We start from the raw sequence: 23,042 nt of genomic DNA, 5'->3' as shown, positions 1-23,042 counted from the left end.
TCTAACTTCTCTATTGAAATCAAGGGAACTTTTAAAGTAGCTTAACTTTTATCAACATTTTTAATTTCTAAAACAAAAGACTGCTCTTATGTGGTCTAAACCACTGAGCCTCTTGGGCTTGCGGATCAGAAGGTCGGTAGTTTGAATCCCTGTGACACGATGAGCTCCCATTGCTCTGCCCCAGCTCCTGCCAACCTAGCAGTTCAAAAGCACACATGTGCAAGTAGATAAATAGGTACCACTGTGGTGGGAAGGTAAACAGTGTTTCCGTGCGCTCTGGTTTCCATCATGGTGTTCCATTGCGCCAGAAGCTGTTTAGTCATGCTGGCCACATGACCCGGAAAGCTGTCTGTGGACAAACACTGGCTCCCTCGGCCTGCAGTGAGATGAGTGCTGCACCCCATAGTTACCTTTACCTGTTTACCATTTAGGCATGTATCAATAATTTATTGTTCAATTTAATAGGTTGGATCAAGGGGACCTTGTACTTGTGGGAGGCATCTTTCCTTTACAGAAAGTCTTTAAAAAAAAACCTTTCACACTAGAAAATTGCATAAGAAAAATGAAACTAAATCGGAAGTTCTCAATCCACTTGTGAAAAAACTTGAGCAATGTGTGACACAAGTGGAGACATGAGAACTACTATAGAACATACCTATTAAAAAAAACTGCTTGAAGGAATTGCACAATATCTTGTGTAACGATCTGTGGAACAGCACTAGTGACTATTTTCCTTCCACTCGTGCTTTTTTGGATCAAACCCAAACTGTATCAATAAAATTCACAATCCAGAGCAAAGATCCTCAGTTGTATGCTTTTGAAATGAAAGTGTGTCCAGGAAAACCTACCAATGTTCTTATACCTTTCAATGTGCCTCTGATTTTCCAGAGATGATATTCTTCTCATGCTTTAGGTTCTTCATAATGTACCTCTCTTACATATGAAGTCATGGGTCCAGCGGCACCAATTGGGGTGGGGCAAAATTGGCAGTTGTCAAAGGAGGAAGAGGGCCTTGAGGTGTGTGGGAGGGGTGAGACAGTCTGGGCTGTGGGATGTGATACATAAATAGCAGTGAAGTACAACATTCCTTGTTTTCCTAGAGTGGGCATGCGGGTGGAATGTTTGGTCCAGCCAGTCAAAAACTTCCTGTTTCCTCCTGGCTGGGACATACTTCTTTTGCATGTGACTAGAGGTGAGTGTGACCTTACCTGTCCAGGTAACAAAAAGGACTAGATATGCAGCATTCTCTCTCTGACTTCCTCTGTCATTGGAGCAGCTTTTTAGCCAACAGAGGACACTGGGATTATCCCCATATGGGATGGCTCCACATGTATATACTTTGTAACTAAGTCTGCCTTCAGGGATCCAGCTGTGATCTGAATGTGAGTAAACTACTTTTATATACTTTACATAAGATTGTGGCGTATTTATTCTTTTAAGAGGTATATAAGGGAACTTGCCAGGAACCTAATAGTGAGAGGCTTACACAAGCCTGCAACCAGCTACCCGCTATGCGTTTAAAAAGGGGAATGTGGAACTCTGCTAAGTAAAGGAACTTGCTAGCGCAAGTTAGGAAGGATGTCAATAAAGAATATATCCCCTCCTGCCTCCCTGAATATTCTCACAAGGGCAGTGGTGTGAATGAGAGTGGACATCCCAGAAGTGAAGTCAGATGAGTCCATCGCCACTCAGCCTTCAGAAAGCATGGTACCCACAGTCAAATTGAGCTGGCATTTCCCTGACATCTAATGGCAATATGATATTGCATTTTGCACCGGGGGCTACACCACTGAGAAGAAGCAACATGCTTCAGTAACTTCTTCTGAAAATGCCTTAACCAAAATACTAGGTTTCATATTTACAGTATAGAGCCTTGATGCATCAACAGGATCTGTTTCAGGCTGTCAATTAGTGGTAAAATAAAGATAAACCAACATACACTGCTGCCCTTTAGGAAGGGAGTGCTGCTCTCAACTGGCCAAAGCAGAAAATTGGGAACACACAGACACATATAGGCAGCCCTGTTTTGTTTTTGCTCTGCAAGCCTCAAGGGTTGATTTGACCCACAACTGGTAGCTGCATGGGCATGGGAGATCTTTGGCTGGCTCAGCTCTACCATCTTCCCAGTCCTTCTGAACTCCCTCCCTGACCTCCAGACAGCCTGTTTCAGTGCTTACACTGGCTACAACTGGTGGGGATACTGCCAGCGGTGGCTTTTGACTGCTTACACCTTCAAGCTGCTGGAGCCCCCATCATAATGCTGAAGGACACCTCTACCACATCCAAATCTTCTCCAATCCATTGGATCAGGGACTTGGGTCATTCTATTACCCATTATCCAGTGCTTTTTGCTTTGCAATTTTACATTTTGCATTCCTGTGGCAGGGGGTCAGTCTGAAAATAATTATTGGGAAAGCAATGCAATGTCCGATGCCTAACAACTCCAAGATGATTTAGAAAGTAAAAACAAAATGGCTACCACCATTATGGTAGCCATTAAGGGCCATTATGTTCCAAACCCGTCTCTGATATCTAAACTGAATTTCAGGTCAGCAACAAGCAACTTTATTTATTTAATAATTTATTGTAATGCACTGTAGTCTATGTAAACTGTTGTCTTTTTTATATTTAGAGATCGTCTCGATAAAACTCTTCAGCAATAAAAAAAATTGCCATTATATTTGGTGACATTTTGGCTTCCATCATTGCATTTGTCTGGGATTATTCACATGAAAACAGGATTCCACCCCCTTCTTTACAGATCCTGCTGTTTAATTCTTACTTGAAGTCATAATCTTTTTTATCACATCATTACAATTTCCTGGTAAATGACTGTGATGTCACAGAAAGAGGATTATGACTTTAAGGGATTAATTGATTATGAAGCCGTTTTAATTTATATGAAATTAGGCTTTATAACTTACATTTTTATGGAGTGCTACTGCAACAACCCCAAAGACAAAGAGAGAGAAAAGAACCTATACCCAGATTATAAAAACATACACAAGGAAGTACTCCTCCCAATTCAACTTTTGTGGGGGTGAATCTCAGCTGTGTATGAAATGGATTTAGTGGCACAGTGAAAGAGTATAGCATGGCTGCATAGTTCATGATGAATAGTACTCTGCTCCACATTTTCTTCATCTTCTTTGGCGATCACTCATAGCCGAGTTAAATTGTCTTCCATGAACACGGTCTTAACAGTGAGTTCGTAAGTGATTGTGGAGGCCAATTCTGGATCCACACATCCTTCCACAGTGGGGACATAGGTTTCTGGGCAGGAGTTGATCATGGTGAGGGTTTTCCAAGCATGCCTTCCTCTTAGTGCATTTCTCCCTTTCGTCCTGAGTTTGAGTGTCTTCAAAGCCCATGACACCTTTGGTAAAGGCTGTTCTCCAACTGGAGCACTCACAGGCGTTTCCCAGTTGTCAGTGTTTATACTACATTTTTTTAGATTTGCCCTGAGAGAGTCTTTGAACCTCTTTTATTGACCACCAACATTACACTTTCCATTTTCAAGTTCAGAATAGAGTAGTTGCTTTGGAAGACGATAATCAGGCATCCGCACAGCATGACCAGTCCAACAAAGTTGATGTTGAAGAATCATTGTTTCAACACTGGTGATCTTTGCTTCTTCCAGTACACTGGCATTAGTTCACCTGTCTTCCCAAGTGATGTGTAAAAATTTTCGGAGACACCATTGATGGAATCTTTCGAGGAGTTGGAGACGGCGTTTGTAAGTGGTCCACGTTTCACAAGCATACAGTAAGGTTGGTAGTACAATAGCTTTGTAAACAAGCATTTTGGTTTCCCTGCAAATGTCCCGGTCCTCAAACACTCTGCACCTCAATTAGGAGAAAGCTGCACTCACAGAGCTCAGGTGATCCTGGATTTTGGCATCAGTGTTTGCCCTTGTGGAAAGATAACTGCCCAGGTAGCAGAAGTGACCAACATTTTCCAACATTACACCATTGAGTTGGATATGTGGCACAGCAGAGGGGTTATTTTGTGCTTGTTGGTGCAGCACTTTGGGGTTTTTTTGGATGTTGAGCGATAGGCCAAGCTTTTCGTAAGCTTCCGCGAATATATTTAGGATGGTTTGGAGGTCATCCTTTGAGTGCGCACACACACTTTATACTGTGTCTGTCACTGGTACAGAGGCAACCTCCCAAAGCAAACATATAAAGTGCAAATAGCAGGTGCATTTCCTTAGAAAACTTTAAGGACAAGTATTGTTCGTTCATATTGTCCCACTCCCAGAATAAAAACATGAGGCAACATTGTTAGATTAGACTAAAGCCATGGCATTATTAAACAGCTGGTCTACAAGCCTTTATTTTGAGTTAGTCCTCCTTTACCAGTTTGATGCTTCAACATACTCCTTACTCTTTCCCAATCCAACCCAAATCCAACCTGCTCCTTGTGGCATCAGTTTCGGGGCCCAATTAACCCTGAGCAGGTCAATTTAAAGTGAACCATCAATAGACTTTGACAGTGCAAAACAGGCACAATCACAAGGCACTATCAGTTTTGGGAGCAAGGAATGACACAGGGCACTTGTGCCTGAAATAGTTGCATTCACACTTCCTCGCCCTTGGCTTGGCACTTAAAGCCTCATGACACCATTCAGTTCCATCACCCCCTCCAGCCTTGCACTTTATTCATAAAAACATGAAGGAGGTATGGTCACCCCGACTCACAGGTAGTGAGTTGGGACCTGTATTGTATATTTGCTGTGAGAAACGCCAGCGCAACAGTGGCATGGCAACAGCATACAGAATGGTACATAAAGTGAAGAACTGTGGTCAGTGTTTTCTTGAATGGCGAGCGTTGCCGCATATAACAGGGGTGGGAAACCCCAAGCCCAGGGGTCAAATGAAGCCCTCCAGGCATTTTTGTCCGGCTGTGAGGACTCCCATCAGCTCACCATCTCCCCAGACACATCCAATCTCTTCACAACCCTCAACGGCCTGGTCTCTCACCTTCTTTGAACATTTTGGCTTGGCTGGATTGTGTCCTTGAACTGCTATAATGACTCTGCTTGCCTCAGTGGCAAAGCGTGGGTTGCCAGTGCCCGGGGCTGCATGGAGGGGAGAAACAGATGAAGTATACATGCGCATTCAACTGCCAAGCAGTGTCCATGCCACCCAGGAGATTGCAGCCACAGTGATAAGAAAAGAAGATGAAATATACTCAGAGTCAAGAGTGGATTTCATACTCTTTATTCAGCTCATAGTGGTGAGGAGGAATGAAAGTTTCCCCAAAGTATCTGCTTTATATACATTATTTACACAATGGGCTGCACGTGATTGGCTAATTCCAGAATTCTCCTATAGGCCAATCAGGTTGTAGATTCACTTCCATCTGGAGCTGGATTGGGTGGCTCCTGCAGACCAATCATACTGCTGCATTGTTCTAGGACCAATCAGACTGCTGCATTCTGAATCCTATTGTTCTAGGACCAATCAGACTGCTGCATTTTGGATCCTATTGTTCTAGGACCAATCAGACTGCTGCATTTTGGATCCTATTCAACTCAGTACATAACACCAAGAGTTGTTCCATTGTCTGAAGGGGTCACTTCCTGGTTCACATGGAGAAGCCATTTTCAACAGAGACCAGTGACAGATGCATGCAGCTGTATTGAGGCAGCACTGAGTGTTGACATTTTGCACCCCCCTAACAATTTTGCTTCTGAGACAGTGTGTCTGTAAAAACAAGCCTAGTGAGCAAAGGTAAATACTATATTCGTTGTTCCACCCACTTTTACCTCTGGCTACACTTACCACATAGACCAAATCCCATTCATGGAACTAAATAGGGTAGGAACATCTTCAGAGGCATCCCAATCTGTGCAGTTTGGACTGGTTCAGTTCACAATTTGGACTCAAATCAGTATGCACCACTATCCAAACATTGCCCCAAACCCACAACTTAATCTCGGGAACAGTCAGGCCAAATTGGGTAACAATATTTCAATAGGTGCCCATACACAGAGAGAATAGACAGAGATACAAACTGCTTCCCAAAATATATAGTAGGTTTAGATTTATACAGCCTTTTGTACTTTGTATTCAGAAATATGAATCGTTTGCTGGAGTAATTTCATGTCTCAAAATGGAAATTGATTAGCAGTTGTCTCTGAGAGATGATTCACTTAGAAATAACTGGATAGATTTGAGCAAACATCAGAGGGAATTTTTTTTTCCAGGCTGAAGTTCTTGTTGAATTGTTGAACTTTTCTTGTAAGTCTATATGAGGTTTATTGACCAACGAATGAAGCTGTGGGAATAATCCATTATACATCTAACCTCTGCAGAGAGACAATACAAATGAATTTACCAATAAAAATTTAGCAAGCACATTTCTGACCAAAGTTTTCTGAAACAACTTTCAACTATTTGTTTGCAATGACAATCCAATTCTTGTGATTTAGACACACACAAAAATGTCACATTAAATGTACAAATCTGAATATTTTTGACAAACAAGTTCTCCAACTTAATGCAGTTTAAAGAAATGATTTTTCCCCTTTAAGACTTACAGAAAATATCACAGGGGCATCAGAAATGTTTAACTATAGGCTGCTCTTGATCCTAAACGGCAACAAGTTTCCATTTACAACTGGAGTCTTGCAGTCCTAAATGTACTTCTTATGGAGTGGGTCCCATTAAGGTAAGTGGAGCTAACTTCTGAGCAAAGTATTGCTGCAATTCTTTAAAAGTTGGCAGAATTTAAAGAAAAGTTTTAAGAAGGGTATATTGTGGGAGACTGGTCAGCAGGAAAACATACTTTAAACATATTTTTGGTAGTACACAATGGCTCATTGCTGTCCTACTGAAGTGAAGACATCAATCAGCTGCTTTGATAGCAGTCAAAACATTATCTTCCAACATTATTAGATCAGAGGCCCTGCCCTTTCACTTAGAATTTGAAAATGGCATCGCTGACATTTATTCTACATGTCCTGACTAGCTTACAGGAAATTGAAGAGCAGGGCTTTTTAATAATACAATTACGACATTTTTTTTTTTTTCAATATCTGGGGTGTTAAAGCTCTTGTCTGCACAAAGCTCAATATAACACAGCTTTTCAAGGTCAGTCTATTTAAAGCATCACTCCTGCTAAACCCTAATGAAAGTTTTGTCCAACTGCTTTCACTTATAATTCAGGGTGGCTAACACCTAGTCTTCCCGAAAAGTTATTCTGCCCCCCTAAGACTGCACTAATTTTGGTGTCAGTAGCAAAAAAGAAAAAAGAAAAAAAAGGAAAATAAAGTAGGCACATTGCTGAGCTGGACAGAGCCCAGGGTCCTCATAAGGATTCAAAGTATTCCCTCTCTAGTCACCAGATCCATCATTTGATCAGTGAAGAGGGGAGCCTTTCTTAGCTGACCTGCAAGGATCAGATGAGGTGTGTGTGTGTGTGTGTGTGTGAGAGAGAGAGAGAGAGAGAGAGAGAGAGAGAGAGGTGGTGGTGAGAGAGAAGGAAGGAAGGAAGGGTGATCACCCACTACTGGCAAATGGTCCTTAGAGGATTGGCCAAAAAAAGATTAGTCACTACCTCTGATCTTAGTACACATCCTTCTCTGTTTTGTAGCTCCTGTACAGTGTGGGGAGGGGGCAACGTTGCAACCAGTTCCCCCAAACACAACCAATATGTAGCAGGCCCCACCACTTAAATAGTTTTAAAAAATAGACCCTGTGTTGCAAGAGCCAGTTAATTTTATTTTTTAAATGTGAGAGTAAACCATATGTTGTTTAAAATGAAGAGCTCGTCTTTGTCTACCAAGCACATTTTATTGAAACATTATGTAAATGTAATGCAACATTGCACCATCAACAATGACTTCATTCATTTACCATCATAAATCACTCCTCTAACTGCTGTACAGTACATATGCGTACCTTTAATAATTACCGTGAAGGTGCCTGGTAGTGCATTCATAGTGCACATCATTTTAAAACATTGCTCAGACAGACCTCTTCTCTGATTCTGGGCTAGGTTTCAGCGGCAGTCATTAAGCTGCTGGTAGGTGAGGATTTTAACTTCTCACATGTACTGGGATGCAAGCCCGACCAGAAATGCTTCTTGCCCTAACTCCTGCGTGAAGACTGGTTGTGGTTGTGCAACGTGCAAGAAACATGCTCCGCACATGCTTACATACATTTCTCTGCACATGCTTACATACATTCCAACATTTCTCTGATGAAAATAGGGACGTCCCAGTCCATAATGATAATTTTACTGTTTATACACCACACGTCTTACTGGGTTGCCCCAGCCATTCTGGGCAGATTCCAACATATATAAAAATGTACGGTAATAAAATATTAAACATTAATAAAATACTTCCCTATACAGGATTGCCTTCAGACGGCTCGAGGGTAGGATAACTTCACACCCTACAACATTTCTCCAATGTAAATAGGGACACCCTAAAGTAAATAGGGACATTCCAGGATCAAATTAGAAACCGGGACAGCTTCTCTGAATCAGGGATGTCCATGGAAAATAGGGGCACTTGCAGGATCTGTGCTTAGGCCTTAGGCGGATCCTCTGTTCTTTATTCATAGAATTCAGAGCTAACCTGGAATTTCCACAAAATGATCTAGAACCATGATGCTCTCTAGCTCAAATTTAAAGCCACATGGATCTGGGGCCAGGCAAGGCAGCGGTGACACCTGTTATGCTTTAGCTGTTTATAGCAGTGATTTCAGCTGCTTATTTTACATTTCCTCTTTAATTGCCTTTGGGACACAACAGACAAGTCTGATGTTTTGGGCAGCGCAAGTCAAGGGTTCACCTCGTTTCATGATCAGCATAGTTTTACAAGTATTGTAGTCAATGGTACTGTTATTATTAGCTTGGAATCTATGATAGATTAACTTAAAGAATTTCATGGAAGAACGGTCTCCTGTCTGCTTCTCCCGCCTACAGCTATTTGGATCTGTAGAAACTTCTTGGAGTGTTGGGGAATACCGTTAACCAATGTTAGATGGAGAAGGGGAGGAGACAGAAACATTTCTTTCCAATTAACTTCCTTAGGTTATCTTAGGTTTAAGCACACTCTTGTGCAATTCCCACTTTCTCTAGGAGGGTCCCCTGATCTCTAGGAGGGTCCCCTGATCTTCTGGAGAGGCTTTTTTTGGGGGGGGGGAGTGCCTTCAAATAAGATGATGAGAAAGGAAACATTGCTTCCATTGTCTTCATTAAGTTTCCACTAGTTATTGGCTTCAGTTAAGCTCTGTAGCTAAATTGCCCTATTAATTCTTTTGTGGTTCTACCACACATTGTCTTCTTTACATTTATACAATAGTGATTTACCACCACCACCACTGCTTTCTCATCATTCAGCACATCATCATCTTAACCTAGGTTTTATACAATTTTGAGCAATAGCTCAGTTGCTTAGAGCATGGTAATGATAGTGCCAAGGTTGCAGGTTTGATCCCTGTATGGAACAGCTGCATATTCCTGTCCTGCAGGAGTTGGACTAGATGATCCTCAGGATCCCTTCCAATTCTATGATTCTAAGAACTGAAATATATACTAGATTCCAGAACTATATTCCAGCAAACCTCTCAGTTGTGTGACCCCCAGTAAGCAAGGCTTTAGTGAGGTGGGTGCTGTGCAGTGCACACACAGGGCAGAACCTTCCTGTTTTGCCTTAAAGGTAAAGGTAAAGGGACCCCTGACCATCAGGTCCACTCGTGGCCGACTCTGGGGTTGCGGCGCTCATCTCGCTTTATTGGCCAAGGGAGCCGGCGTACAGCTTCCGGGTCATGTGGCCAGCATGACTAAGCCGCTTCTGGCGAACCAGAGCAGCGCACAGAAACGCCGTTTACCTTCCTGCTGGAGCAGTACCTATTCATCTACTTGCACTTTGACATGCAAAAAGGATGGGTCCCCCCACATTACGGCACCATGTGTTCAAAGTTTGACTGTGTGGCATGTGGTGTACAGCTTAGATGCATGTATGATTACATGCATTATGATTCGATTACATGCGTCTAAGTTGTACACCACATGCCACACATTTCTGATTTGCCTCAGGCAGCATAATGAGGTGGGTCGCTTCTGCATCCTCTATATACAATTCAATTCCTGATTCATATATTCTTGGGAAGGAAAAGAGAGGAGAGGATGCCTTTCCCTGACATCAAGTTTTATGCAGATATAATTTTTGTACCAAGAAGCATTTCAGTCCTGTAACATCACCCCAGGCTGAAGTGGTCCAGCTCACACAACAGGTATCAACCATTTCTGAAGTTGGAGCCATGAAGGTGCAGCGGAGACTTACTCGTCCTCTACGCGCCATCTAGCGGTCAAAAAGAGAGGGATTCTGGTTTTCCAAAGCGGACGGGGATAAGCGAAGATGATTTGGAAAACGAGAGAGAGAGAGAGAGAGAGAGAGAGAGAGAGAGAGAGAGAGAGAAACCTCCCAGGAATGACGATCATTTTCGAAAGCTGGTTCAAGGCGATTTGGCCAGCGGCTGCAAAACACAGCGAAACATTGCATAACCTCAGCTTAGTTGGTTGTCATTTGCAAATGGGCATTCTTGGGAATCCCACAAAGTTTCAGAAATATTAGAAGAGGGGGAGGAGGGGGAGAAAAACCACCTTCTGCAAAGACTTCCTCAGAAAACGTGTGTGGTGGGGCAGACGGACAACCAAGGTGTCGTCTGCGAGATTCCGATGAGGGCAGAGCGACACACGCAACACACACACACACACACCCCGCTGCCCCTTCTCCTGCGTTGCCAAGCCGGAGTGTGCACCGATTTGCAATTCTCTTTGTTCCTCTCCGGATCGATGCCCTCCTCTTCCTCCTCCTCCTCCGCACCGGGACTCCCTCCGCCTTCTCTCCCCCCCCCGCCCCCCCCCCCGCGCCGCCCCAGTGACATTTGCCGGGTGGGAGGAGGCGAAAGAGGCGCCTGTGTGAAATCATAACCTGCAGCAGCAGCGGCGGCGGCGGCGGCAGCAGCAGGGTGGGCTTCTCTCCCCTCCTCCGCCTCCTGCTGCCGTCTTCCCCGCTTCCTTCTCCGCAGCCCCGCCAGCCCCGAGCGGCGACAGGAGCGGCAGCGGCAGCATCCTCGGCGGCGGCGGCGGCAAGCGAGAAGCCCCCCTCGCCCGGCTCTGCCAGGCATGGGCCACCCACTGGAAAGGCAGCAGCAGCGAGAAGGAAGCCGGTCTTCGCCCCCAGCCCTGCCCTCCGTCAGAAGCAGCAGCAGCAGCAGCAGCCCGCGGCATGGACGGCGGCAGCAGCAGCAGCCCTCCGACTGCCTGACTGGAACCGCCGCCGCCGCCGCCGCCGAGCAGGGCTGGTTCCTGAGAGGAGGAGGAGGAGGAGGAGAGGAAGAAGAAGCGGGTCTGCATTGAGCCGCCAGCAGGCGGGATTGCGTCGCTCTCGCCACACGCCCACCGGCCGCCCCGCCGCCGCCGTCGAACTTGTTGCTGAGGGGAAGCGGCGGGAAGAAGGGGCGGGCGGAGGAGAAGCCTCTAGCGGAGAGAGGTGGGGGGGGGGGGAGAGACGCACGCGCGCCCGCCACCTCCATGCCAAACGGGGCGCCCCGGCCACGAGGCGACTTCGCCAGGTGAGGAGATACTGCAAGGGAGGGAGGGAGGGAGGGAGGGAGAGACGGAGCCCACCTCAGGAAAGAGAACGCGCCCCCCCCCCTCACCTCCTCGCCTCCACACACACACACACACACACCGGTCACACGCCCCTACTCCATATTATTAGGAACACACACACACACACACACGGGTCAGCAACGGTTTTTTTTTAATGTTTAATTCCATCTCTCTCCGCCGCCGCCGCCAGAGGTTTTGGGCGCCGCGCCACCTGCTCGGCAGCATCAAGTGGCGAGGAGAGTTTGCGAGGGCTCGAGAGGCGCCCAGGCGAGGCGGCGCTGAGGGAAGGCGCGCGCCTTTTTCGCTCTTTTTTTTTGGGCGGGCGAATTCGGGCGAAGGGGGGGGGGTTGCAGGAAGCGGGGGTGGGGAGAGGAACCGAGAGCACTCTGGGCTCCCCAGGGAACGGAGGCAATTGATTTGCTTTCTAATCTCTTTCATTAGATTGTTGGGTGTGTGTGTGTGTGTGTGTGTGTGTGTCCCCGGGGGGAAAAATCACACCCCACCAGCCCCCTTTCCTCCCTGAGACTACAAAATGAACTTCCTGCCTATGTCCTCCTGCCCCCCCCCCGCGCGTGTCCTCGGTTTCATATTGCCCATAAATCTCTCTTTTGTGAAACTGTTGCTGGAACTGTATTTTCCCCTCTCCCTCGTAGTATCTTCGGACTCCCTAAGCTTACTTATTTTCTGACATCCCTGAACTCCCTAAGGCATGGGGGGGCAGGGGGGAACTGTCCCCACTAGATCAAGTAAAACAATAGAAATAACTAATTGCCCTATCAGGTCGGTTCTGCCCCCCTAACCAAAGTCTCGCCCCCTAACAAAGCCCTGCCTATGCCCATGCCCCAAGGCACCCACAAACACCCACACTTGCTCATAGGACCCCAACCTGTCTTCAACCTTTCCTGAAGATGGTCAGGCAGGAGACTCCCCTCCTGCTCCCCAGACACCCACTGACCCTCCCTTCCTCTTCCTGAACTATGAATACTCTAATCCAGCCTAACTCGACTGCATCTGCAAACTCAAATCAGTTAGGTCTCTTCTACCCACATCAGCACCCTCAAGTTCCATCCTTATCCTCCCAGGAAACTCCCAACACCTCTCCTTCCCTCCAACTTATCCTTCATTTCCCCCCTCCCCAACCTATTACAAAGCTCCTGCCTTTTCTCTCTGCATTTAATAAAATATGCCCCCCCTCATAAGAACCTCTCCCTCAGAGTTTCCTACTTTTATTCCTGTACCCACAACTGGTCCTTCTTCCTGAACTTCTGCCCAGAGAAAGTCACATTTTGACTTTCCCCAATTGTTTAGTATGCCCACCTTGCTTACTAAGGTACTCTATTTCCCTTTCCCTCTTCATCTTCCCTAAGAAGCTTGCAGAATCCAGGTCCCATTTTCTTCTAAACACCTGTTCCCTCCATCACCTGTTCCTCAGGAGTCAAACCGCCCCTCTGCAAGTTTTCTTAAAAGAAAGCTTGTCTTTCCCTAACTTTTAAGTTACTGGTTTGCCTTTATCCCTCTGCCCTGTTTCCCCAGAACAGGAGGAGTCTGGAGAAGGTGAGTGGTGGGTGGACATGATGTGAAATCAGCTGTGAATTCAGAGTGGACATCTTCTTCCTAAACCTGCTGTTTCCTAAAAAATGGATGTGGAAAAATTAGCAAGTGTTCCTTCAGCAGCATAGCTTAAGGATTTACCAAAGGGAACATAGCATAATCATCTGTTCTCTCTCTTCATTTCCAAGTCAGATATTTGCAGCTGATGGCTAGTGTAGGAGTAGGTGAGAAGGGATTTGGGCTTGCATTTGGGCTTGGAGTGCATCTCCAGGAATCAGGACAGTACAGGAATTGTTCCTAGCTAGTAGATTGTGCCTTTGGCCTGGAATATTATCTAACTGCTGCTTATTGGACCTGGCAGGCTGGCTGACTGATTACCTCTTGCAGCTGTATTTTTCTGCATGTGAAGATTTCCTTATCAGGAACCAAGTGGTAGAGACAGGAGGTGCCAGTTTGGGGATTATAGTACTACACGACATCTATCCTTCTACCATCAGTAGTTAATATACAAAATCTGATTTCTTAGTCTGACTTGAATAATGATGGAATGGTGGCAAATGAGAGAAGGTGACATAGAGTAAGAGGGGAGAAATGGTAAGGTTTTTATTATGCACTCAGAGTATGTTGATACTGCTCTTCACTATGAGATGATCCCAGCAGTAGAACACCAAGTAACACATCGGTAGACTAAACATATAAAATAATAGAATGATAAAATAAACCTCAAAGCAACAGACATAAACATAGAAATTTATATTCTTTGGAAATAGCAGACATCCTAATTTCTTGGTACATTTTGTTGTTTTTTTATGTAGACTGGATTATTTCTAAAAAGAACCCCTGGGCATACCAGTAGCAACTTACACCATGGCAGCAGGAGTAGCAGCATGGCTGCCTTTTGCTCGGGCAGCTGCTATAGGATGGATGCCGGTGGCCACAAACCCCATGCCGACTGCCCCTCGCCAAGAGAGGAAGCGTAGCCAGGACTCTCTGATTGTGCTGAATGTCAGTGGCACCCAGTTCCAGACCTGGCTGGATACCCTGGAACGCTATCCTGACACGCTGCTGGGCAGCTCAGAAAGGGATTTCTTCTACCATCCTGAGACGCAGCAATACTTTTTCGACCGGGACCCTGACATCTTCCGACACATCCTCAATTTCTACCGAACAGGGAAGCTACACTACCCGCGTCAAGAGTGCATCTCAGCCTATGATGAGGAGCTGGCCTTCTTTGGTATAATCCCTGAGATCATTGGTGACTGCTGCTATGAGGAATACAAGGACCGGCGGCGGGAAAATGCCGAACGTCTTCAGGATGATGCTGACCAGGATAATGCCGATGAATGCAATCTGCCCTCCATGACAGCCCGGGAGAGGATGTGGCGGGCCTTTGAGAATCCACACACCAGCACACTGGCCCTGGTATTTTACTATGTTACGGGCTTCTTCATTGCCGTCTCCGTCCTTGCCAATGTAGTGGAGACAGTACCCTGTGGGCTAAGTCCTGGTACCATCAAGGAGCTGTCCTGTGGAGAGCGCTATGATGTGGCTTTCTTCTGCCTGGATACGGCCTGTGTCATGATCTTCACAGTTGAGTATCTGTTGCGTCTAGTGGCTGCCCCGAGCCGTTACAAGTTTGTGCGTAGTGTCATGAGCATCATTGATGTAGTGGCCATTATGCCCTATTACATTGGTCTTGTGATGACCAACAATGAGGATGTCAGTGGGGCCTTTGTAACACTGCGTGTCTTCCGTGTATTCCGGATCTTTAAGTTTTCCCGCCACTCGCAGGGTTTGCGCATCCTGGGCTACACTCTGAAAAGCTGTGCATCAGAGCTTGGCTTTCTCCTCTTTTCTCTCACTATGGCCATCATAATCTTTGCTACGGTCATGTTCTATGCTGAGAAAGGCTCAACGTCCACCAAATTCACCAGCATCCCTGCAGCTTTCTGGTATACCATTGTCACTATGACCACCCTTGGGTAAGTGCATATTGGTTTTGGTAGCTACCTGAGCAGAATATAAAAAAAAGCCATGTTGCTATCATTGCTTTTCCAATTTTGTGTTTCAAAATTGCGTGAGGAAAGTGACAATGTACACCTGTGTTTTGATCAAGGAAGTGCCTCTGATCTATCTGTCTGTGGTGATGTGCAGAAGTATGGGAGTTCTCCATCTCTAATTGAGCACAATAATGAGCGGTCCTTGCAATTGTAAGATCGCTTTAATTTTAATATCTTTCCTCTTGCATATTGAGATCCCAGTGTTTAAATTTCTATTCACCTACTTCCGTTTGAATGTTAGGGAACAAGAGGTGATGAGTTACATGCTTGAAATCCAATCTAAAGTTTGGTGATTTTGCTCTCATGTTAGTGTTGGACCAAAATTGTAAATTCTTTTAAAATATTCTAAAGGTGAATGTATCTGTCCAAGAAAGAGTAAGTATATTTTTACAAACTTTAGTCTAACCTCAGGAAAGTCAATATTATTCTCCAATGGAATCAGAAATGGGATGATACCTACCAATTTACATGCATTTATGCCAGTGCTGGTATATCAGAATGATATATTATGATGTTTGTACTTAATATGTGTTAAATCTAAGTCCTGCTAACTTTGAAAATATAACAATGAAAATTTCAAACCCGTAATAATATAGTGAACTTTGTGTGGGAAGTCAAAGTCTTTTGAAACTGCAGCAAATTTACCAAGGACATTAATAGCTGGTGTAGTATTGTATTTCTAAAAACATGTTGTGTAAATATATTTGCTTAAGATGGAAAATGATACAGCATTAAAATCAGTGGTTCAAGTGCTGGATTTGACCTGAGGAGGTAAGTCAATTCTAGGGACACCACAGTCATTGTATTCCCAAATCTTTGCAAAACCTTAGTCAAATGTATGGCTTAAAAAATGTAACAGTATTTATCTCATTTCAAAATTTTCATTGCTGCAACTGTGTTCTAACATCCATATAAACTTATTTGCTGAAGATAAACTCTGTATCAGAATTAATGAACTCACAGATTATGTTTTATATAGAAAACCATTTGCAAAGCATTAAAAATGTGCATAATTATACTGCTATCATTTTCTATTCAACAATGGTATTGGCTGATATGGAAAATTATTATGGAGGTAAATCCTGAACACCGAAAATATTGTTCTTGCAGAGGACTTGGCATTTCAGTAATGGATAGTGATCTACTTATACAGGAAATTGGTAGTCCCTCTCTATATGTTACATTATTATTATTATTATTATTATTATTATTATTATTATTATTATTATCCATTTTAATGTTGTTTCATGCATAGGGCAAAATACAGTCACTTAAGCTCCATTACTTTCAATAGAAGAGATTTAAGCAAGTACTTAACTCTCCCATTGAAATCAGTGCTGTGTAAAAGTGCTTAACTCTGGCTTGATTGTGCATACAAATTAGGTTGAAATTAGTAATGATAATGTCTTTAAAAAGGAACCAGTCATTAATAAATGGGGGCAGGGAGCTGATTTTAAAGCAGAAGGGTTGTATATGTTGGGAGTACTGAATCCTCTTCCACTCAACAGTTTATTTCTCCCCAACTCTTCCATTCCGTCACTTTTCTCTCAGATAGGCAAACCTAGTTTTGGAGCATTGGAGAGGAAATTGTTTGGGAGGTGGGACTGACTGACTGTGGGAAGAAAACAGAGACAAGGGAAGCCTCAGTACCTCCCACCTGCTCACTCTTTTTGCTCATAAAAGTAGACCCTTATCCTCTGTTTTTGATGGGATTGAGGCATATCTGTGTCATGCCTATATATTATACCAAAGTGTCTAATGAAATGTCTAGTTTTGCACTCAGGGAAATATTATCAGTAGCATTTTTTTTAATAAGTGGTACACAGTGTTGATCTAATATTTTCTATAACACTTGAAGAAACAATGTTGATGCAATATCTGCCACAATATCTGAAGAAGAAGAAGAAGAGAAAGTCTGATCAGTAGTTGCTATGACTCACATTAAGTGCAGGACATGTTTAAATGACTGCATTGATGGTAGTATCTGCTTGTTCTTGTCCATGGTGCTGAAGAGGCACTTGTCTTTTGTTACATTGCCTTGCTGTTGAATTTCCCCCATGCTGTTGTTATTATTTAGTGGGATGATGGCACCAGACACTTTGGAAAGTAGGTAGTCTGATATGCAGATAAATAGAATTGTTCTGCTTCTTCGCTCCTTAAACACTAGTTAGACCACATTGCGTCTTATGACAAAATGTCCATTGTCCCACTGTGTGATACTTTATAAAGCAGCTTTCCTACTTTTGTATGATACCCCCTTTCCTTTTTAGGACCACCTCTGTGGATATTCTTAATGCTCTTAGAGAGAAGGAGTATTACTAGTACCAAGAATATGTATTAATGTTAAACTTGGCTTGAAGGGGTGTTGACAAAAAAGCACTGTGTAAGTTTTCTTGTGGTTCATTACTATACACATCAACAGATTGACTGATTCAATTTATCTTTTCATATCAGTTCTTTGCAATTATAGTGAAATTATAGTGAAACAGTAATCTCAAGAGCAATCCCTTCACCCCACAAATGATATTTTCATTTGGGACAAGGCCTAAAGAAGGAAAAGTAGAAGCAGGAGAAAGCAAACTCAAGGTTGTTATATATTACTCACTTCTAAAACTCAGTGTTAAATTCTGCAGTTCTCCATTAGACAAAATTATCTTCAGTTTACATGGCTGGCTTAAAGCCTATTTAAGGACATTAAGATTTGTTTGTATAAAAGAATGTTTTAATTATGGACAAAGTGAAATGAACTACACTTTGCTTAGTAACTTCTCTTGAATGCTATAAAACCACATGAAGGTTTCTGGTAAGTAAACAGCTAAATTTTGTACACTGTAGAAAATGAATATGGGCTTTTCTGAAATAGCAAGGATATGGAATGAGAACTTAGTCATGGAAAAGTCATAATGCTGGGAGCAAAGCCATATTTCTTTGTGATTGCTAGACAATTTACCAATCTTATAAAAATGCAACAGATTACATTTTCTTTTTTACAGAGCACTCCTCATGTTAAATATTGTCATATTTTAGTCTCCAAAAACAGCTCTAATAATACAATTCTATGCATGTTTACTCAGAAGTCACAATATGTTCATTGGAACATATTGCACAATACTTCAGCCTTTTTCAAGGAGTTAAGTCAGATGTTAGAATAAAAGCTTGGACCAACTTTAAAGTAGATCAGAAACAATCTTGTTTAGCTGTAGTCCAACTTGAGATAGCTACAGCTACTATTATTAGACCTTGCCACTTTTTATTGCCAATTCAGTGTGGGTCGAATCTATGCTAATTTGCAATGCCAGAGATCTGGTAAATAAATCAATAATGGAGATTTTAGTAAAGTATGGATAAAGTAAAAAAGCAAAAACAAAACTTTTTTGTTTAATTAGTATTGCAGTTTATGAATCATCGCTACATTTTTTGCAGTTAGTGAAAAGATCACAAATATGTTTTCATAACCAGGCAAAAGTAATTATCTAGGCAATAATACATAGAAGTATTATAAGCTATTTCAGTGTCTGATTATATTTCCACATAGAGGTGAATGGTAGACCTTTTTGAAGATGATTTGCAAATGCATCCTGGTCTTTTGTTGCTTTTCAGCTGTGAACTGCTGCCCCTTTATGTGCTGAATATATAAAGCTGCTATTTGTTTATATTATCATTTTGTTTAAAAGCAAACAGTGGCAGCCTATCAGTTTGAAGCGAAACAGTAGCTTTTACAAATTCAGGGGACACAACAAACATACAGAAGTATATAAGTGCTGCCTGACAGAAACCCGTGAGCTTGCATAATGTGGATGGCAGTGGAGCCTACATAGAAAAGTGGGGGGGGGGGAAGGGTTTTTAAAAAATTAGAAGACTGATTGTGTGGCTCTATTAATCAAGTTAGTGGCTAAGTGCACTTTGAGACACAGAATGTTCATGCGTCAGTTGAAAGTATCCTCTCTCCACTCACACAACGGAGGTCAGAGGCAGGAAAGGGAATCAACCTGCACACATCCCAAACAGCTTATAGAAAGTATCCTGGAGAAAGAGAGAATTAAGGTTGGATTGGAGAGATGCCTTTCTCATCACTAAAACTGCACGTCCTCCACTCTGGTTTTGGCCTGGCAGTCGTGCAACACTATATAGTACAGAGGGAACCCTTTTCGGTGGGTGAAGAAAAATGATGTCCTTATACCTTTTCAACTCCTGAAACTTGCCTGCTCTCCTCCCCACCAACACCACTGAAGGCCTGAACAGTATTGCAAGGCTTGTGTTATTGACTGCCTGGAATTATAAATGGGATACACTTCCCAACATTTTGTTGCAGGTGTCACTTGTTACTATAGTAATCTCACCTCCAGCATCAGAGACATCCAATTATTTCTAGACAATTTTTCACGGAAAAGAGACAGCCCCCAAAGCCCACAAAACTGCTTTATTTCTCAGTTCTCTATCCCCTGCCTCTGACCACTACAGCCTCTCTTTTGGCCATCCCTGCTTAAAACCTTGCTGCTAATGAAGTCCCCTTCTTGGTCATTCTTGCTGTATTTTTGTGTCACTATTGCTAACTTGTCGTCTTCTGTGCATTTTTACTGTACCTATCCAGGTTTTTGATGAAGCCCTCCATTATATTCCTGCAGAAAAGCTGGTAAAATGTAGATGAGGTAACTGTTAGGTCGATTTGTAGCTGGTTGATTGAACTAGCCCAGATTTTACTCACTAATGGATCCTCATCATCCTAGAAAAAAGTGACAAGAGGGGTGCCTTAGGGTTCTGTCCTGGGCATATTGCTCAATGTATTTATAAACAGCTTGGATGAAATGCCCCAGCCAAGGGAGGAAATAGTACCACACTATTCTACCTTGGTCAGACCACATCTGGAGTGCTGAGTCCAGTTCTGGGCACCAAAGTTTAAGGATATTGACAAGCTGGGACATTTGCAGAGGAGGGTGACCAAGATGATCAAGGGTCTGGAAGCCAAGTCTTATGAGGAATGGTTGAGGGAGCTGGGTATATTTACTCTGGATAAGAGGAGACTGAACAGAGTTATGATAGCCATCTTCAAATATCTCAAGGGCTCTTGCATGGAAGATGGAGCACACTTGTTTTCTTCTGCTTCAGAGGGTAGGACCCTAACCAATGACTTCAAGTTACAAGAAAGGAGCTTCCAACTGAACATCAAGAATAACTTTCTGACAGTAGGAACAGACCCCCTCGTAAGGTGGTGGACTCAGCTTCATTGTAAGTTCTGAAGCAGAGATTGGATGGCCATCTCTCATGGATGCTTTAGTTTAGATTCCTGCATTTCAGGGAGTTGGACTAGATGACCCTGAGGGTTCCTTCCCACTCTACAATGTTGTGATTCTAAGGTTCTAAGAATGTACTATTTATGATGCAAAGTCTATGGATTTTAACAGAACAAAGTTAAAAAGCCAAGATGAAAAGATTGTGTAAACATGAGTTTTATGGGAAAAAAATGGTTAGAAATATATTGCTTTTAGTGTTTGAATTAATTCAGCTTGTAACACACATTGTGATTATGTAATTTGATAAGCTTCCTCTTTCAGGTTTATAATCAAGGGCAATGACTGTGGTCCTAAGGCAGAATCACACTATATTCAAGGGCTGGAGAATTGGATCTGGCTGTCAGACTGAATCCTTATCTCCCAACACACCGCACAGCTCATGTTAGACAGATTGGTTCCCAAATGGTTGATCAGCTGATATTAGGTGATCAAATCTTGCCTAGTGCTCTGCAAGTTGTGTTCTAATGCCGAGTAAAACAGCCTATCAAATGCCTGAGAGCAAAATTCACATCTGATGTCAAAAAGATAGTAACAGGTGGGGCATTCTGAGAAGGGCATTCCCATAGATTGGAGACCACAACCAAAAAGACCTTCTAACTTGTCACCACTCTCTGAATCTGTTATGGAGGTTGCATATGAAGGAGGGCTTCCGATTTAAATTTTGGATCAGCTCAGGTAGAGAACAAAGTTTACAGGTGGGAATATACCATGGACAAGGCCAGGAAGAACTTTGAAGGTCAAAGAGTTTGTAGTAGTTGAAGAAAAAGAACACATGCTCAAGATTATTCCCCTAACAGATAATATAGTATTTTGATGACTTGCTGATTTCATGAAACTGCCATGGCCTGAGCGTTCTGTCACCAAGTGTCAGTTTGGTGGCAGGTACGGTAATTCATTTTCCTTTCCTTAGATTGGAAGCAGATGGAATCTGGTGTTTTGGCAGTTGAGTCATTATGAGTCAGAAAATAGCAGTTTGACTGGTGCAGTGGAGACCAAAAGCCAAAACAACAAATATTTTACTGCAACACTAACAGCATGAGCTGTCATGTATGATAATGGCAGCTAGGATATGATTTATTAGTCTTGGACTATTATTTAAGTGATGTTCCAGAGTGTTAGAACGAGATTAAAAACCTGACTTAAAATAACAGAAAAATCCAGGACTCCAAATGAGTGTTACCTTATTTCTTGTCCCCATTTGTTTTTACAAAAATACTGAAACATTTATAATACTGGTGACTGAAATGTTCTCAGTGGCGTAGCATGGGTTGTCAGCACCCGGGGCAAGGCAAGTAATTTGCGCCCCCTAACCCGTGGATTTGCACCCCCTAACCCGTGGATTTGCACCCCCTAACCCTAACCCCCAGATGTTGTGCCCGGTGCGCCCGCCCCCCCCTGCACCCCCCACGCTATGCCACTGAATGTTCTTACCAGGTTGGAAAAGGGAGCTGTAATATGAAGCACAGTGAAATATAAAAAAAAACCTTTGCAAATAAAATATTTATCTGATATTTTGTTGACATGAACAGTATTTTACAAGCACAAGAGAAAGTACTCAACTTGTTTATTATTTACCAGCAAATTTTGTTCATCTTATTGCTTTCTTTGTCATATAGAATTTTGTTCCTGGAGGTTACTCAGTATCCACAGAAAAATCCCTTCTTTATAGAAAACCAAGTGAGAAGAGAATCAGTATTTATATGGCAATTGTTTTAAAACAATTAGGAATCAATAAACTGTCCAGAACTAGTGATACAGTTGCAGATGCATATATTCAAAAACAAACCCTTCCTTTCCATCACTGTGGTCCAACATTTGGTGGTCTGCTTTGGTGAGAATTATGTTACCTCCTTAAAACATTTTAAAACCCCTTATTATTTTCCAGCTTATCACAGAAAACATTTCCATCTTTCTGAAAAAGATACTAATGTGGAATAGATGTGGAAACAACCCAATCAACCCCCCACCAAATAAATTCTCAATATTATACCTCACCAGGATTAGGTAGCTTTCTTTAAGCACACACTTAACTGAAAAGTATAAAAGCATTTTGGATATAAGAAGCATCCTGCAAAGCAAATTTCTGGATGGAAGTAAAAATTTATGTGATCAGCGAACAAAGTGCTGATCAGAAACATCAGTGTTTCTGATATAAAGCAATCAATGCATGGACATGACATTCTGCCAGTGTAACTCAATACACAACCAAGTTAAGGGATGTATTTTGAGTTAGACAATCTGGTGCCATGGGCTTCACTAGGACAAAATATGTGCTCTGCTATATATCTGGGAGTAGATCTGATAAACAACTGTGACTTAAATGAAAATCCCAGGTATTATGCAGACATCTTTAAACAAGAATGAACTAATTTAGTATATTGGGGCATACTGCTTCCCACATTTCTATGGCATCTCTAAACCTTATTGCTGTGATGTTTGCAGGAGCTTCATTTATTCACACTATATGTCTTTCTCAGATATGTTTAATCCTTTTTTATGAACA

At 42.9% G+C, this 23,042-nt stretch overlaps 1 protein-coding gene across 1 annotated transcript in view; it reads left to right on the top strand.

Annotated features, from left to right (window-relative positions):
• The first annotated feature begins 10,929 nt into the window (after window positions 1–10,929).
• KCND2 (potassium voltage-gated channel subfamily D member 2) overlaps window positions 10,930–23,042 on the top strand; it is a 286,371-nt gene continuing 274,258 nt past the window's right edge. Inside the window, exons 1-2 of the mRNA XM_083574526.1 lie at window positions 10,930–11,597; window positions 14,004–15,170. Coding sequence (XP_083430652.1) covers window positions 14,056–15,170 — 1,115 coding nt within the window. The 5' untranslated portion in view covers window positions 10,930–11,597; window positions 14,004–14,055. The remainder of the gene's footprint in view (window positions 11,598–14,003; window positions 15,171–23,042) is intronic.

This window comes from Podarcis filfolensis (assembly GCF_964270895.1).
Source record: "Podarcis filfolensis genome assembly, chromosome: 10".
In the NCBI taxonomy this organism is placed as follows: domain Eukaryota; kingdom Metazoa; phylum Chordata; class Lepidosauria; order Squamata; family Lacertidae; genus Podarcis; species Podarcis filfolensis.
Note: the sequence above shows the minus strand (reverse complement) of the source record. Positions and strands in the feature narration are given on the sequence as shown.